Genomic DNA, 15,699 nt, shown 5'->3' with positions numbered 1-15,699 from the left:
AACCGGTTATTTGTAACGACAACAGAACATCAGTTTGGGAAGAGTGTGTCAGGAACAGTAGGGTAGGTGTTGGAGGCGGCAGGCAGTAAGCTATAATGCCTACCTGTCGGTGATGCGGATATCTCCACGGTAGCCGAAAGAGCAGCAGAAGCCGAGGTAGGAGAGTCGCATGGTGAAGAGCTTGTGGCAAGAAGTCTCCTCACCCTTCCACTTGCAACCCTCCAGCAGCTGGTCACACGGCTGGCTCATCTGCACACACCCATACACTATCTGATCAAGAGTATCTGGACAGCTATCAGAGGTTATTAATATAGGGTGGGTCCACCTTCGCCTTTAAGATGGCTTGAACTCTGCTGGGGACACTTCCAGTGAGGTTTCTGAATGTCTGTGTGGCAATGGCAGCCCATTCTTCATCAACAGCTGAAACCAGAGAAGGCAACGGTGGTGAGCACTGGGTTGTGTAATCCATAACTTTTCTCAGCCACCTCGCATGCATAATGGTGAACATTGATTAGTAATTTGATTATGAACAGTCCATCAACCTTTCAATAAGAGATCAGGTGTTCTTGCATTTAGCTGAGGAGTTCACAAAGACATTGGCTACAGATGACTTCATGTGAACGGAGTTAAACCTATTTTGGATTGAATAAACATGATAAAACTTCACATTTTTGTCTTTGAGAATAATTTACAGCATATCACTTGCTCTCTTACTTTATTTAGTTCAGCTCTGCAAATTTCAAGTATTAACACTTTACATTCAGGGACATAACATGAAAGGAAAAAAAAAGACATTGGAAGATATGAACATGTAGAACTGCGTTTTCTTTTATTGATATTATTTGCAAATAATCAATCCAGCTTTCGACTACGTGATGGAATAGAAATTTAAAGTGACATAACGTAATGAGGTTCTCTAAATATTTTATGATACTTTATATTAAAGTTACAATGTGTTTCATGATATTTTCATTTCAAGTAGTCACAGGTCATTCTGAACTAAAAACAATGCCATTTCTCATCTAGATTAACGTGTTGCATGACCATACTTTCTGAGTATTGGTATCTTTCTAAATTTACGTCATGAAAAAGTTCTCAACGTTGATTGCGAACCTTTCAAATTACTCACATGTGTTTTTTTCCGATGCCGAAACGTCTCCCACATAAATGAGTCGATCCATTATCTGTTCTTCATTTACTATTACAATTAATAATATTAATTATTCAGTACAAGCAGTAATTCAATACTGTTAGGCCACGTTTCTGTACAACTGTGATTTTTTTCTACATCTGTGGAGAGTGTGGGCTATGAAATGTTGCATTAGCATGTAGAAATCCTTCTGTATTGCATGTACTCGTCACTCGCTTCTTGCTGTACTCACTGTAACTTCTAAGGAATCACGTGTGCCGATATTTGTTCACAGTGACAAACAGATGTCATGGCAAAATGATACATTGGTACAGAGACCAAGATCTAGTTTGTTTTGAGGCGATTCCAACAATTTTTGTGAAGCGAAAATGACAACCTGTAGGGCCATCTGGTGATTTTCTGCAAATCAAGGCAATAGCGAAAAGAACGGCAGGTATGATTCTTTTTACCTACCTCTCAGCAGTATAACACATGTGAAACAGCATGATGGCTCTCGATCATCAACCATAATCGAATCCATGAACATGAGGTGGCAAATATGAGGTAGCCAAGGAGGTGGAAACGTGGGTTCTACTATGCCAAGACTGCTTGGTAGCTACGACAGGAAAACAGAATTAGCAGGAGTACAAAATAAGAAAGTATTTATAACTTAACTTTGCTGTCGTCCATGATCAGTTGGTTGACAATTATAGAAGACACGACTAGACTAAGCGTCTGTAGAATGACATAATTTACAAGTCACAAATCTTGCAGTGACGAATTAATATCTCGTAATCTTGAATTTCGAATCGGGTGAATTTGAAGACTAACTTGGAACGGAGCTACAAAGACTTGATGGCAGCAATGACTGAGCTGAAGACGGCGACTAACATCGGCGCTGGCTGCCCACTGAGCGCGGCTAGCAACTGTAGACTGGCACAACCTGTAATGGTCGCCTGGTCGTAGATATTGCTAATTGCTATAATCGCGCTATTTCACTCCCATTTACAGAGCTTGTTAGCACTTGATGTTAGGTTGGCGCCATTAAAATGCATTGTGTTGTAGTAATCGCTGCTACTTGCTGGATCGCTGCTGTCTCTCGATGCTGATGCTGGCTCTACATCTGGTTGTCTAGGGTTAAAAACATGAGGTCCCGTGTTTTGTATGTGCTTTTGATGATAAAGAACGAGCGAAACCAACAAATATGTAAACTTCAAATATTTATTATTCTGGTGGCCATCTTAATTCCACTGTCCACCCAAGACCATGACTCAACACGAAGTAGTACTTCCGTTACATGTTCTTTGCAGTGTTTATCCACCTCAAACAATAACACACTTTACCAAAGTGACATTCCGACTGCCTTCCGACCGTTCTTGCTGCTTGTATTTATAACATTGTCAAAGAACTACTAAAAAGAGATATAGTTTACAAGTCACATGTACATCTGTTATCATAATTTGTGCAGAAAAGTTATTAATTTGCATCGAGTGACATAATTTAACATGTTATTAAAATGACAGACAGATTTGTTGACTTGACAGAATAATTCTTTGTTACAAAAAGGCCGTTTTTTAGAAGTTTGCCAATTGACTTCTCTAATTTGCATAAATAAGTAAATAACATGAATTATTAAGAATTACATTGGTTTTCGTCTAAAATAGGATTGATTTCGTGAATACTGAGTGAAAACGCTCCTAGTGAACAAATAGGTTTCACTGGGTGATTTTTATTTAAGGAGATCCAAAATACCTAAGTTGGCCACTATTTTTCGTACTTCATATTAATTATTTAAGATGAACTTAGTGTTTTTACATGATGACATTTGTTGTATCAGTGATCAAGTGATATAAACTTTTGTGTGGGTCAGTTACTCAGTATAATTTAATGGGTTGACTGTTTATGCAGACATGTTATGCAATCATTGTTAACATACACAATAACTTTTCTATAATCATAAATACTCGTTAAACTGGTTGAATTTGGAGGGTATCGCATACTTCGGTACAGTAAAGCCTTTAGTATGTTCCGTTACAAACTGCACTACTCTCCTACTGCACATGAAGTGGCCTAGCGGCGAGCGTAAGTACTACGACTGGCTGTGTACTCTTGGCTAGCACTGTCGTTCTTCTGTTCCGTTTATCGAGAGAATCGCATCCGGCGGATCGATCTCTCAGGCGGCAGTGTGGTCGTATGACTGACATCACACAGCTTGTACGTTCGGAGACTGTTTCTTGTCCTGGTCACCACTTATATCCAGAATGAAGTTTGTGTCAGTTCTTTACAAGAGGATTTAGGTTTATTCTAGGAGCCAACTCTACAATGAATTTAAAAAGAAGTTCTACTTTTTACAGGGATACAAAGCATTTGACCCATTTAATCAGGAATGTTGCTAAACCTCCGTCAATTTCAGGTGATGGATTACTGAATTAAGGGTCATGTATGAGAATTTCTTGTAAACAAGGCGTATGTTTTTCAACAGTTACACATGCAGAATCATTAAATTGTCATCATTACAACAAAAGTGAAGTGTTTCCAAGGAGTTCTATAGACATGAGGTAATGGGTCGAAAGAAAATTGGGTGAATATGTAGAAACTTAGTTCATGTTTGAATACCGACTCAACAACTGTAATAAAGAAAATATTTGTATGTTCTGTGACAAAATATTGTTGACCAGTGTAACAGAACTGTGTGGACTCGTGGACGATAACTGCAGAGGATATTTCACCATGTCCACAAGTCTCTGAGCCGTGGTGCTGCCGCACCAAATATCGCTGATGAAACCTCGGTGGAATGAAAGCTTCCGTGCTTTTATGCCATCACAGTAAATTTCGCCAGCAGGGAAATCTTATCAGTGTGAGAAAGTCTTTAAAATATTTCTTGTCTACATTGGAAAGTGTGTCTCTGCTTTCAATTTTAAAAGTAACTCAGATGTGATAGCTACATTTCTCATGCAGCAAAATATAACCTACAGTGCACCAGATGTACTGTAGCCAAGAACGACATTTTTCAATGCAATAGTCGACAGACGGGTTAGTTAAATCCGAAACGTTATAGTAACTGTCACTAACGATGAAAAGATAGCTGGTTGATTGCCATTTAGCGATGTGAGGCTGTAACATATGAAAGAAAAAATTTTTTGCTGAATCACTTCGTTAAAATCGTTTGATAAGGATTTAGTTCCTGTCTGTACGTTGACATTCTAAGTGCAGCGGCGTAGTTGCCGTGGCAGAAACATCGCAGGGATGCCTGGGCGGTGGTCACAACGTGATTTTGCTGCATCAGTATGGGTAACGCCTTCAGGGCGCCGTTTCATTCCACGTGAAGCTGCCCCACACGGAAATACTTCCACCACATTTCTGAGCCGTTTCCTTCGTGCAAGCGGAATGCATTGCTCTGCGTGGTTTTCGATGAGCTTGTAGTCTGCCACTGGCTACCCATCACTACAGGTGATCGTTTCCCAAACTTCATGATTCCAGTGACGGTATTCCTTGCACCCGAAGTAATCTCTGTATTCTACCTCCATGGTATTCTACAACGTGTAGTGACAAGAGTGTATCCTGGATTTTAAACTCTGCCTTCTGCAAAACACAATGTTCTTCTTTTGTCTATTACCCAAACATGTTTCAACACCTATGTGTTATTTCTGTGGGCCTCGAGTTATTACAGCAAAAATGTTATACAACATTCATGGACTTTTTTCTTATTTTGCGCATAAAAAACTGTAGCTTGTGCGTTTTATGTTTTATAGCGATTGCTCACATGAAATTACATTAATTGTGAAAGTGGACTGGAGCAGGTAGGCTTTGCATTTATTCGTTTTTATTGTTTGACACAATATCACCTTAAAATTAATGGGAAGAATTTGCTTAGAGAGTTATTAATTTTGAGACTTTTTCGACAGGAGTGGTGGCGTTTGTGCTGTAATTACGTTTCCTGACCTGTTGTGCATCAATGATGTGTTTTCTTGTTTTTATTGTTATTACATACACTTTTCTCACATCTTTTACACTTCAGCCTCACCTGTTACCAGAAGCTATCATAGACAACAAGAGACTGGGGAATAAAATTTTATAATCTATGAATAATACATAACAAAACAAAAGTGTATCGTAACTGTATCATTATAGATCCCACTGATGATGCTTTAAAGAGAAAAACTGCAAACACGTTTGGGAGAATGAAATGCAGTGCAGCAAGAGAAGGCATTTTTATTTACAAACAAATAAAATTGTTCATTTGTTTCTCATTTTGTTTTAGTTCATTGAGCTGTGTGGTTCTTATTTAGAGTGTCTTGTGCCAGTCTAAATGATGCGTCTGTCAAATAGATTATGATTATTATTAATAATATTAATACATTACGTTCCATCATTTTAATGTTTTATTCTTATTGCTATTGTTACAGTCTGTACCTACAGTTTGTAAACTTTTAGATGGCAGACCTCTCCCTAGTCCTGCATCGGTAGAAGTCGGTAAACCTCGGGAAGCTTCGGTAGGCAGGCAGTTTCGACTGCTGCCAACATTACGTAGCTGACTGTGTTGTACCAAGGCAGCCATTGCCGTCTGCTTCGTTATTGTTTTGCGCTATACTGTTCTGCGTGTTTTTATTGAGCAGTTGTGTTAAACATTATCAAAATAAGTGAAGAGGCAGTTGCTGGCCCATCTCGGGAGTCGCCAACAACCCCTACCGGTAGGCCTACGGTTAGAAGGAAACCAGTATTACGTAGCGATGCTCGCAAAATTATATTGCGTGTGATCGAAAGGGAAAGGGAGCAGAAAAAAATTGCTTCACCCCATTTAAAAATCTTCAGTGAGAGCTGCTGCATGTACAAGACAAAGCATGCGTAGCATTCGAAGATTAAAACAGTTTTCCAAGAATCATCCTAGCGTATCACCACAAACGCCTGGCAAGAAAAGGTTAGATTCCATTTCAAATATTTTGTTCGCGATCACTTTGAAGGAGCCCCTTTTTCGTCCGAATTACCTTGTATTTCATTTTTCCTTGCTACCGTATTGCTTTGTATGGAAACAACACTGGTTACTGTATTATTTCGAAACACATTCATATTACAGTACATTTCCAAATTCAAAAAAATACATGCATTGCAGAAGGCTTTTTCCTATAAATCTTTCTCTCTCTTTTAACTTAGGAAAAGAAGTGGAGAAATCGAAATTCGCGACACGATACCGGAATTTTATTCAGTGCAGAAGACTGTGCCGAGCCTGCGAACACTGCTTCCAGTTTTGCACGACAAAATAGGCTGGAAGTGGAGTATTGTCTCGCTGAGAAAAGTACTTTTGTCTAGGGATTCATAAGGCGTAAGGTGGAAAACAAGAGGAATGTGTTGTTACAACGTCCAGACATTGTGCACTGGCGATCTCGTTTCATGGTTTGTGAGCACATAGTAGAGAAATATATATATATATATATATATATATATATATATATATATATATATATATATCTGGCGATCTCGTTTCATGGTTTGTGAGCGCATAGTATATATATATATATATATATATATATATATATATATATATATATGACGATTTCAGTTTCGTTTACGAACAACATTTAAAGCGAGTGTTTTACTTCCAAGCCTTTTGTCTGCTTTCGTGTAAGTATAACGCGCAATTTGTAGTGCCAGCACTGCAACTGGTAGGCATGCCTTTTCCCCCAACGGCTCCTCTCCCTTCCTCTCGCCGTCCAATGCTTGCTTCCTCCTCTCCCCGCACCGCCCTCACACCACTGCCGTCTTACAGGTAACACACTGTAAGTGGTCAGGTTATTTTATTGTCAACATTTGACAATCGTTCTGAGACAAGTAATTGAATACCAGTTTTATCCTGCAGGCCTGCAGGGGTTTTACAGATACATCTACGTCTACGTCTATACTCTGCAAATCACCGTGAAGTGCATGACAGAGGGTATGTCGAATTGTACCAATTATTATGGTTGCTTCCCGTTCCATTCACGTATGGAGCGCGTGAAGAAAGATAGATTTAATGCCCGTGTGCGTGCAGTAATTATTCTAATCTCATCCTCACGATCCCTATGTAAGTGATACGTAGAGGATAGTACGATATTCCTAGAACGATCATTTAAAGCCGGTTCGTGAAACTTTGTCAATAGCATTTCTCGGGATAGTTTATGTCTATCTTCCGTTCAGTTCCTTCAGTACCACTGTGACACTCTCCCCAGATTAAACAAACCTCTGAACATCACAGAAACTTCGTCCTTCTGTCTTCGAAGGGAATTTTGCTGTGGCAAATACTAATCAAAGACTGCACATCAACAATCTGGATGCCTTCCATCAGTACTATCTGACACGAAATCAACATTTGTTTACAATCTGAGAGCAAAAAATGAATTTACTTCGTACAATACAGATCTTTATCTAATAAGTCACTTAGCTATTTTCACATATAATTGGACACAAAAATAAATTCTGAAGACATCAAACAACTAATTATTAAATACAATCGAAAGACACTATGGATAGCCTACTGTAAGCACGTTACCGCGAACTGCAGTTCAATTTATCTTATTACTGTAAACGTTTTGTACACAGTTTATGTAAGATGACTTTCTAAAATTAAAGTGAAATTTTAGACAGTCGCCAGGCTGCCTTAAAATTTTATATGGGTTGCTTCCTGAATTCCTCATTTCAAAACGCAGTAATCAGTTAAATAAGCAGTCAGCCTGACTTTGAAACTTGATAAATTAATTAATTTAATCTCTTGGAACACCCTCTTATTCATAACAGTGAGAATATTGCATGACGTGTTCGAAAAGAGTTTTGATGCAACTGTGCTTCGGCTCAGACTTTTGATCTTTATAATAACTTTAAAAACAGAATTAAAGCTTGAATATTTTCTCGAACACAAAACAAATACAGTACTGAAGCGCCTCAACTTCGTGTGACCGTGTGGCCTAATGGATAAGGCGTCGGACTTCGGATCCGAAGATTGCAGGTTCGAGTCCTGTCACGGTCGAAATATTTTTTCGTTTATTTATGGGTGTATCACAATGGAAGAAGAATGAAATCGTGTAGAAGTTGAGAACTACTGCTTTTTGGATGTTTCTAATCACTTACGCACTATTTGATGCTCAAATTCACCTGTGCAGAAACATCACAATAAATAAAAACCATTCAACGAAATAAAAAGAAGCCTGCCTTCCTTTCTTTCTTTCCTTCATGCGTACATTTATCTTCATATATTAACTGACTCATTCATCGTCTTTCGTAGATCTCTTGACGAGGAGAACTTTCAGGGGTGTGGAACTAGTCAAGGTACGCATTAACAAAAGACAAATGCATCGTTGAAATTTGAACTGTATACTGTATTAATAACAAACATCATTATACCGCTTAATGCCATTAACGCTTACGCTATCTGAATTTAACAGAGTAAGTTTTGGTAAGAGCGCTGCTAGTTTGAAGAATGTGCTCGCGCGTTTCTCTCTCTCTCTCTCTCTCTCTCTCTCTCTCTCTCTCGTGCCCGCGCCCACCATACCTAAACTTAATTTCGTTGTAATGGTTTGAGACTTTTTTTCTTTTGGCTTCTCTCTGAATATCTAAATGTAACGTCCCTTATTTTTCTAAATGAAATATATAAATAGGTTATGCTTATCCATTACGGATATTTTAGAACCGTGACTGTATATTAATGTAAATAAATTATACACAACTGCAACCAGTCACTTTTTCATTAATAATGCTTTATTACATTAACCGGTTTTCGAACCCTTTCAGGTTCATCTTCAGATGATTTCGGGAGAATCCGGGAAGTTACATCATTACTGGTAGTAGCATAATGCTGGGTGCTGGTTTACGACAGTATAGGGAACACTTTCACACGAACTATATTAGTTCACACTTTAACAGTGACACTTTACCAGTATCCAGCATGCGCTTTACAACTGTTGCTTATAACAAAGATCTTTGTTATAAGCAACAGTTGTAAAGCGCATGCTGGATACTGGTAAAGTGTCACTGTTAAAGTGTGAACTAATATAGTTCGTGTGAAAGTGTTCTGGACATCAAAATGGAGGCAGACAGATACGAAAAAAGCCGCCTATACTGTCGCAAACCAGCACCCAGCATTATGCTACTACCAGTAATGATGTAACTTCCCGGATTCTCCCGAAATCATCTGAAGATGAACCTGAAAGGGTTCGAAAACCGGTTAATGTAATAAAGCATTATTAATGAAAAAGTGACTGGTTGCAGTTGTGTATAATTTATTTACAATATAAATAGGTAAATAGCAATAACACTAGCTTTTCAATCAGGTGCCACCATATGATGTAAAACTGAAAGGTTTTGCTCTCCTGTTGCATCATAATACCAAAAGTAATGTAATACCATACAATGTACCCGTTGCCTTTCCAAATACGCTTCATTATCGCGTCAGCTATCGCCATTCATGGGTGATCAACACATTATCATCCAAACCATTAACCCCACAAGAATGTTTTTGTCACAACAAATTTCAATTAAGGTCCTGAAACCTACAAGAATTTTTAGCGCACCGAACCTAGGGGGGAAGCAATGGACACTCGTCAAATAAAAGACTTTAATAACGAAAGATCTGTATCGGACAGTACAAAACGATTAATGTGTTCTTTTTTTTTGGAATATCACAGAACACATTGTTGTCTACCAAAGTAATTGCTAAATATCTAAGTAAAAGTTCATGTATGTTAGAAAAAGAAACAGGACCACGTCTAGTAAAGCAATGTGGTGTTCAAAACAATCTTAGGATTGATGATTTCATTTTACTTCTACTGTCACTGTGTAAGTCATTGTCTAGTTTGAAAATGACTTTTATTATGAGAACAAAACAGTAAGAAGTCAATGTATTGGAACGTAAGTGTAAGAATTTCAAGATGTTCAGAAGGGCTTCTGCAAGATGTACGGTTCCTTATTCACACAATATTCTTGTTGCCGGACAAACTCTTTTGTTTTAACCACACTGTCACAGGAGATAAACCCACAGTACACAAGGATAGACAAAATGCGGAATAATTCAAGGCTTCAGGTCAACACAAAGAGAGATGCATTAAAGGGTAACAAACTGAACTGGGCGGTTTGATTAGCTTATCTACGTTTTGGCTCTATTTTAACTTGTTAACAAGCTAGATCCTAAGAAATTAGTGTTGTCGATACAGAATGAAATAAGCTAAAAGTTTTCATAAAAAAAGCCACAAAAAAGTTGAAATACAACAAGGTGTATTATTATGCAGTTTCATTTTTGCAATAATTATACTGTGTAACAGAGTAGCATGAATTTATATTTAAGTTCTTAATCTGAAATCTGCAGGACAGCACAACTGCGAATGTAAAACTTTTTGAATTAAATATGCCTGGTAACATGGAAACAATGGATCTGCATTTTTAGTAACATAACAGATGAAACTTCCTGGCAGATTAAAACTGTGTGCCCGACCTCGGTCGGGCACACAGTTTTAATCTGCCAGGAAGTTTCATATCAGCGCACACTCCGCTGCAGAGTGAAAATCTCATTCTGGAAACATAACAGATGATATGCATCACTACACACGCTAATTTGAAGATTAATTTGAGTTAATTAAACTTACATTTATTATTATTTCAACTAAATCATCTGTGAATTGTAGTGACGTAGACTGTCCTACATACGGCTATTGTTGCAGTTTTGTTGACAATTAAAGGTGGCAGCATGTAATCCTACTGTTGCGTCGAAGCCCTGCTCGTAATTCAAGAATAGCATTCAGCTTTTCAGAACTCAGATTATTGCGAAGTTTCATTTTAACTACATTCCGTCGTGTGAACAGTCCTCCTACTCTCCCAGCTGCCTATACAAGAACGAGCATAAAGTGAAAGAAGCCAACATGCTAAATTGGTTTTATTCAGACGCACCTTGTCCTTTTTGTCAGGTTAAATTTCAGTCACCAGTTGCTAATTAATGTTATTATGCTTTACCAGTTTCGACAAATTAATTTGTTACCTTCGGAAGCTTAGTATTAGTTTAGCGGATGTCAATATCTACTTGATAGAAGGAATGTGTTAGTTTAAACACTGGTTGACAATTGGCGGTGCATATATTCACAGTTTTGTTGTTAGTTGGCAAAGCCAACGAATTTGAAGGCACATAAATAAAATAAAACTGCTTGTGGTAATTCATTGATCTACAGCTTAGCGGAGGTATAGGTTTGGTTGGAAGGTAGCAGTTTGGTTCTGAGTTGGCGAAGTTAGCAAATGTGATACTAAAAAAAGTTTGGTTGTGGTGTCAGACTGACCTGTACCTCAGCCCGTTTGAAAAACTCGTCAGTATATCTCGTTATAGTCACCATACTGCTTACGGCGTTTGTTACATGTTTCCTATGTCACTGATCAAAGCTCTTATTGAACATTCCTCTATATCAGAGGCAGCCGAGCGTCGTGTACTGCTACTCTGTTTCCCCACAGGATTGAGGAATCGACGCCATCGTTCTTCTAATAATTCAGATTTAAGTTCCCTAACCATCCCTGTTAAAAGTTTTCACATGGGCTGCACCAACTAGTTAGCACCTCTGGATTACTTCGTCTGCTGCCAGACATACTTGGTAAGGGCCCAATTACTGGATTTCTACTCTAAGATACGTCGCCCTTGCGCTTTGTATGCGGTATCTTTAATAGACGCTCTTCACTTTCTCAAAACAAGTTGCAAGCGGTCGTTGTGCGACTATTGGTTTCTTCGATGGCGACTTATTCAAAGACGTAAATTTCGCCATCATTGCTGACATGTATTTTTGTTCTACTTTGCAGGTAAAGCTCGTAACTGATCCATAAACTGTTAAATTCGTGCTGAAAGCATTGCGTCACGTCGCTGAAAAACTAAAGACAAGCTGGTACTTGCTGTCTCCCATCGCATAGTCAGCAACACGTACTTGTTGGGAGAGGCACTCACACAAATAACAGAGGTCGACCGTTTACAATTTTAATTCAAGTTCATTGTTAATGGGTTCGTCTTGCTCCACTGTTCACAAATAAGCATAAAGGCGGAACACAAACCATACTCACTCACTGTCACAAGCGTTCTCGGAAACTTTCACTTGCTGCTCCGTTGTTTGTATACCAACTGCTGCCCCCTCCACAGTCACATTGCCCAAAGATATTGTTGCAATCTCCCGACTCGATCCGCATGGGAATTAGAATGGATACACACAACACCAAGGAGGTATATAAACTACATAGAGTGGCTATCTGTGAGGTAACAGCGTTTCCAGCGGCAGCAAAAAGCAACACCGGCCGCCATTTTTTGAATCGTCTACATGTCAGTATATTTACATGTGATGTATGGTACTCAGGGGGGTGAAACTCATATAGGGATTTCTGGTAACATGACGTTGGTTTGGTCCCAGGCCACTTGGAGCGCTGCAAGTTTAGCAATTTATAGTCTCGTGTTCTACATCTACATCTACATCTACATTCATACTCCGCAAGCCACCTGACAGTGTGTGGCGGAGGGTACTTTGAGTACCTCTATCGGTTCTCCCTTCTATTCCAGTCTCGTATTGTTCGTGGAAAGAAGGATTGTCGGTATGCCTCTGTGTGGGCTCTAATCTCTCTGATTTTATCCTCATGGTCTCTTCGCGAGATATACGTAGGAGGGAGCAATATACTGCTTGACTCTTCGGTGAAGGTATGTTCTCGAAACTTGGACAAAAGCCCGTACCGAGCTACTGAGCGTCTCTCCTGCAGAGTCTTCCACTGGAGTTTATCTATCATCTCCGTAACGCTTTCGCGATTACTAAATGATCCTGTAACGAAGCGCGCTGCTCTCCGTTGGATCTTCTCTATATCTTCTATCAACCCTATCTGGTACGGATCCCACACTGCTGAGCAGTATTCAAGCAGTGGGCGGACAAGCGTACTGTAACCTACTTCCTTTGTTTTCGGATTGCATTTCCTTAGGATTCTTCCAATGAATCTGTCTGGCATCTGCTTTACCGACGATCAACATTATATGATCATTCCATTTTAAATCACTCCTAATGCGTACTCCCAGATAATTTATGGTATTAACTGCTTCCAGTTGCTGACCTGCTATTTTGTAGCTAAATGATAAAGGATCTATATTTCTGTGTATTCGCAGCACATTCCACTTGTCTACATTGAGATTCAATTGCCATTCCCTGCGCCATGCATCAATTCGCTGCAGATCCTCCTGCATTTCAGTACAATTTCCCATTGTTACAACCTCTCGATACACCACAGCATCATCTGCAAAAAGCCTCAGTGAACTTCCGATGTCATCCACCAGGTCATTTATGTATATTGTGAATAGCAACGGTCCTATGACACTCCCCGCGGCACACCTGAAATCACTCTTACTTCGGAGGACTTCTCTCCATTGAGAATGACATACTGCGTCCTGTTATCTAGGAACTCCTCAATCCAATCACACAATTGGTCTGATAGTCCATATGCTCTTACTTTGTTCATTAAACAACTGTGGGGAACTGTATCGAACGCCTTGCGGAAGTCAAGAAACACGGCATCTACCTGTGAACCCGTGTCTATGGCCCTCTGAGTCTCGTGGACAAATAGCGCGAGCTGGGTTTCACATGACCGTCTTTTTCGAAACCCATGCTGATTCTACAGAGTAGATTTCTAGTCTCCAGAAAAGTCATTATACTCGAACACAATACGTGTTCCAAAATTCTACAACTTATCGACGTTAGAGATATAGGTCTATAGTTCTGAACATCTGTTCGACGTCCCTTCTTGAAAACGGGGATGACCTGTGCCCTTTTCCAATCCTTTGGAACGCTACGCTCTTCTAGAGACCTACGGTACACCGCTGCAAGAAGGGGGGCAAGTTCCTTCGCGTACTCTGCGTAAAATTGAACTGGTATCCCATCAGGTCCAGAGGCCTTTCCTCTTTTGAGCGATTTTAATTGTTTCTCTATCCCTCTGTCGTCTATTTCAATATCTACCATTTTGTCATCTGTGCGACAATCTAGAGAAGGAACTAGAGTGCAATCTTCCTCTGTGAAACTACTTTGGAAAAAGACATTTAGTATTTCGGCCTTTAGTCTGTCATCCTCTGTTTCAGTACCATTTTGGTCGCAGAGTGTCTGGACATTTTGTTTTGATCCACCTACCGCTTTGACATAAGACCAAAATTTCTTAGGATTTTCTGTGAAGTCAGTACATAGAACTTCACTTTCGAATTCATTGAACGCCTCTCGCATAGCCCTCCTCACACTACATTTCGCTTCGCGTAATTTTTGTTTGTCTGTTCCTATTGAATGACGTAGTCTTCCATAATTGTTTTGGTATCGTAGCAACGTGATCGTGATTTTTCGTTTAAATTGCAGTGTAAGTATGTTGCTATTATTCTGCTTAATTTTTGGATGCATTCATAATATTTGATGGTGTGATGATTCAGTATTTACTTTTTTACTTTTGTTTCATATAAAACACGAGGTTGTATCATCAAATTACGTTCTGTGGACTCTTGTATATTTGTTCCTGCAAAGAAATACAATTTCCGTTGCTCAGTTTACTTAAAGGGTAAGTATATTTCTTATTTCTGTTAATATTTCCTTGTATTTCATAGCGAATCCCATGCTAGCAGCTTTTGACATAGTTTGTATTCAACTTTCCGAATCCTGTAATGGAATATAATTCTGGCTTTGATTCATCTTCCTTTTTGCCACGAAGTACTCTTAGTGACATAATAAGTATCATATATTGTGCCGATTACTACATACCAAATATTGGACGTGTTACAATTGATTCGTAATGCCTTGAGTGTGTTCTATTTCCCATTTTCGACAGTAAATATTCTGTACAGTACGTAACACTCTATCCAGGTAAAAAGTGTTTGTTGCTGTTGTATCGACAAAGGTTGTGTTCTCACATAATAAGACATTTGTTTCGAAGTAACACAAAGCAGGTCCTTCAAGCAGTTGAACATTTACACATATTATTGTGGCAATATCCAATGCAGTAGAAATCTTCTCGCACTTCAATGTTCAACACAATGTAATACAGATTTACAGCTGTAACTGTTACTGTTAATGTACAGTTGAATTTGGTATCTAGATGCTGAAATATACTGAAATGGTACAATAAGCAGTGTTTCTACCGCCTGATAGCACTGTTTAGCGAAGTAGTGTTGAATATAGAATATAGTGCAACTATGCTCACGCAGTTATATACAGAGTGATGTGCATATCCGTAGTAGAAATGAGAATTTGTTTGGTTTTTTCACTATTTTGTAGCAATAACACATCAGATTACAAGCCATGATAGCAGTTATCAATACTTCAGTACAGGATAGCTGCATTTAGACATACTAATATGATTTTTGATAGTGAAATTAATTTCACATTGAGTTTTCTTTAACATTAATCAATGTAAACCATACCTGATCTTTTTTCTCATTCCTAATTTTTGGTTTGAATAACATTTCAGACACATGAGGATGGATCATACAGGAAGAGAAGAATGCAGTTTGAGATTGAAATTGAAATACTCATGCAAGTTTCCTGGATGCAGGAGTAGTTATTATGTAAAAATAAATTACAAAC

The 15,699-nt window shown here is 38.8% G+C and overlaps 1 protein-coding gene and 1 non-coding gene across 2 annotated transcripts in view; one reads left to right on the top strand and one right to left on the bottom strand.

Annotated features, from left to right (window-relative positions):
• LOC126161236 (sodium channel protein Nach-like) overlaps positions 1-15,699 on the bottom strand; it is a 230,827-nt gene that overhangs the window by 105,153 nt on the left and 109,975 nt on the right. The window contains exon 5 of the mRNA XM_049916977.1: positions 104-249. Within this exon, the coding sequence (XP_049772934.1) occupies positions 104-249 (146 nt within the window). The remainder of the gene's footprint in view (positions 1-103; positions 250-15,699) is intronic.
• Positions 8,054-8,126, top strand: Trnar-ucg (transfer RNA arginine (anticodon UCG)). Its single transcript has one exon. It is a non-coding gene; the product is annotated as a tRNA-Arg (tRNA).

The sequence above is a fragment of the Schistocerca cancellata genome, chromosome 2 (genome assembly GCF_023864275.1).
Source record: "Schistocerca cancellata isolate TAMUIC-IGC-003103 chromosome 2, iqSchCanc2.1, whole genome shotgun sequence".
In the NCBI taxonomy this organism is placed as follows: Eukaryota; Metazoa; Arthropoda; class Insecta; order Orthoptera; family Acrididae; genus Schistocerca; species Schistocerca cancellata.
Note: the sequence above shows the minus strand (reverse complement) of the source record. Positions and strands in the feature narration are given on the sequence as shown.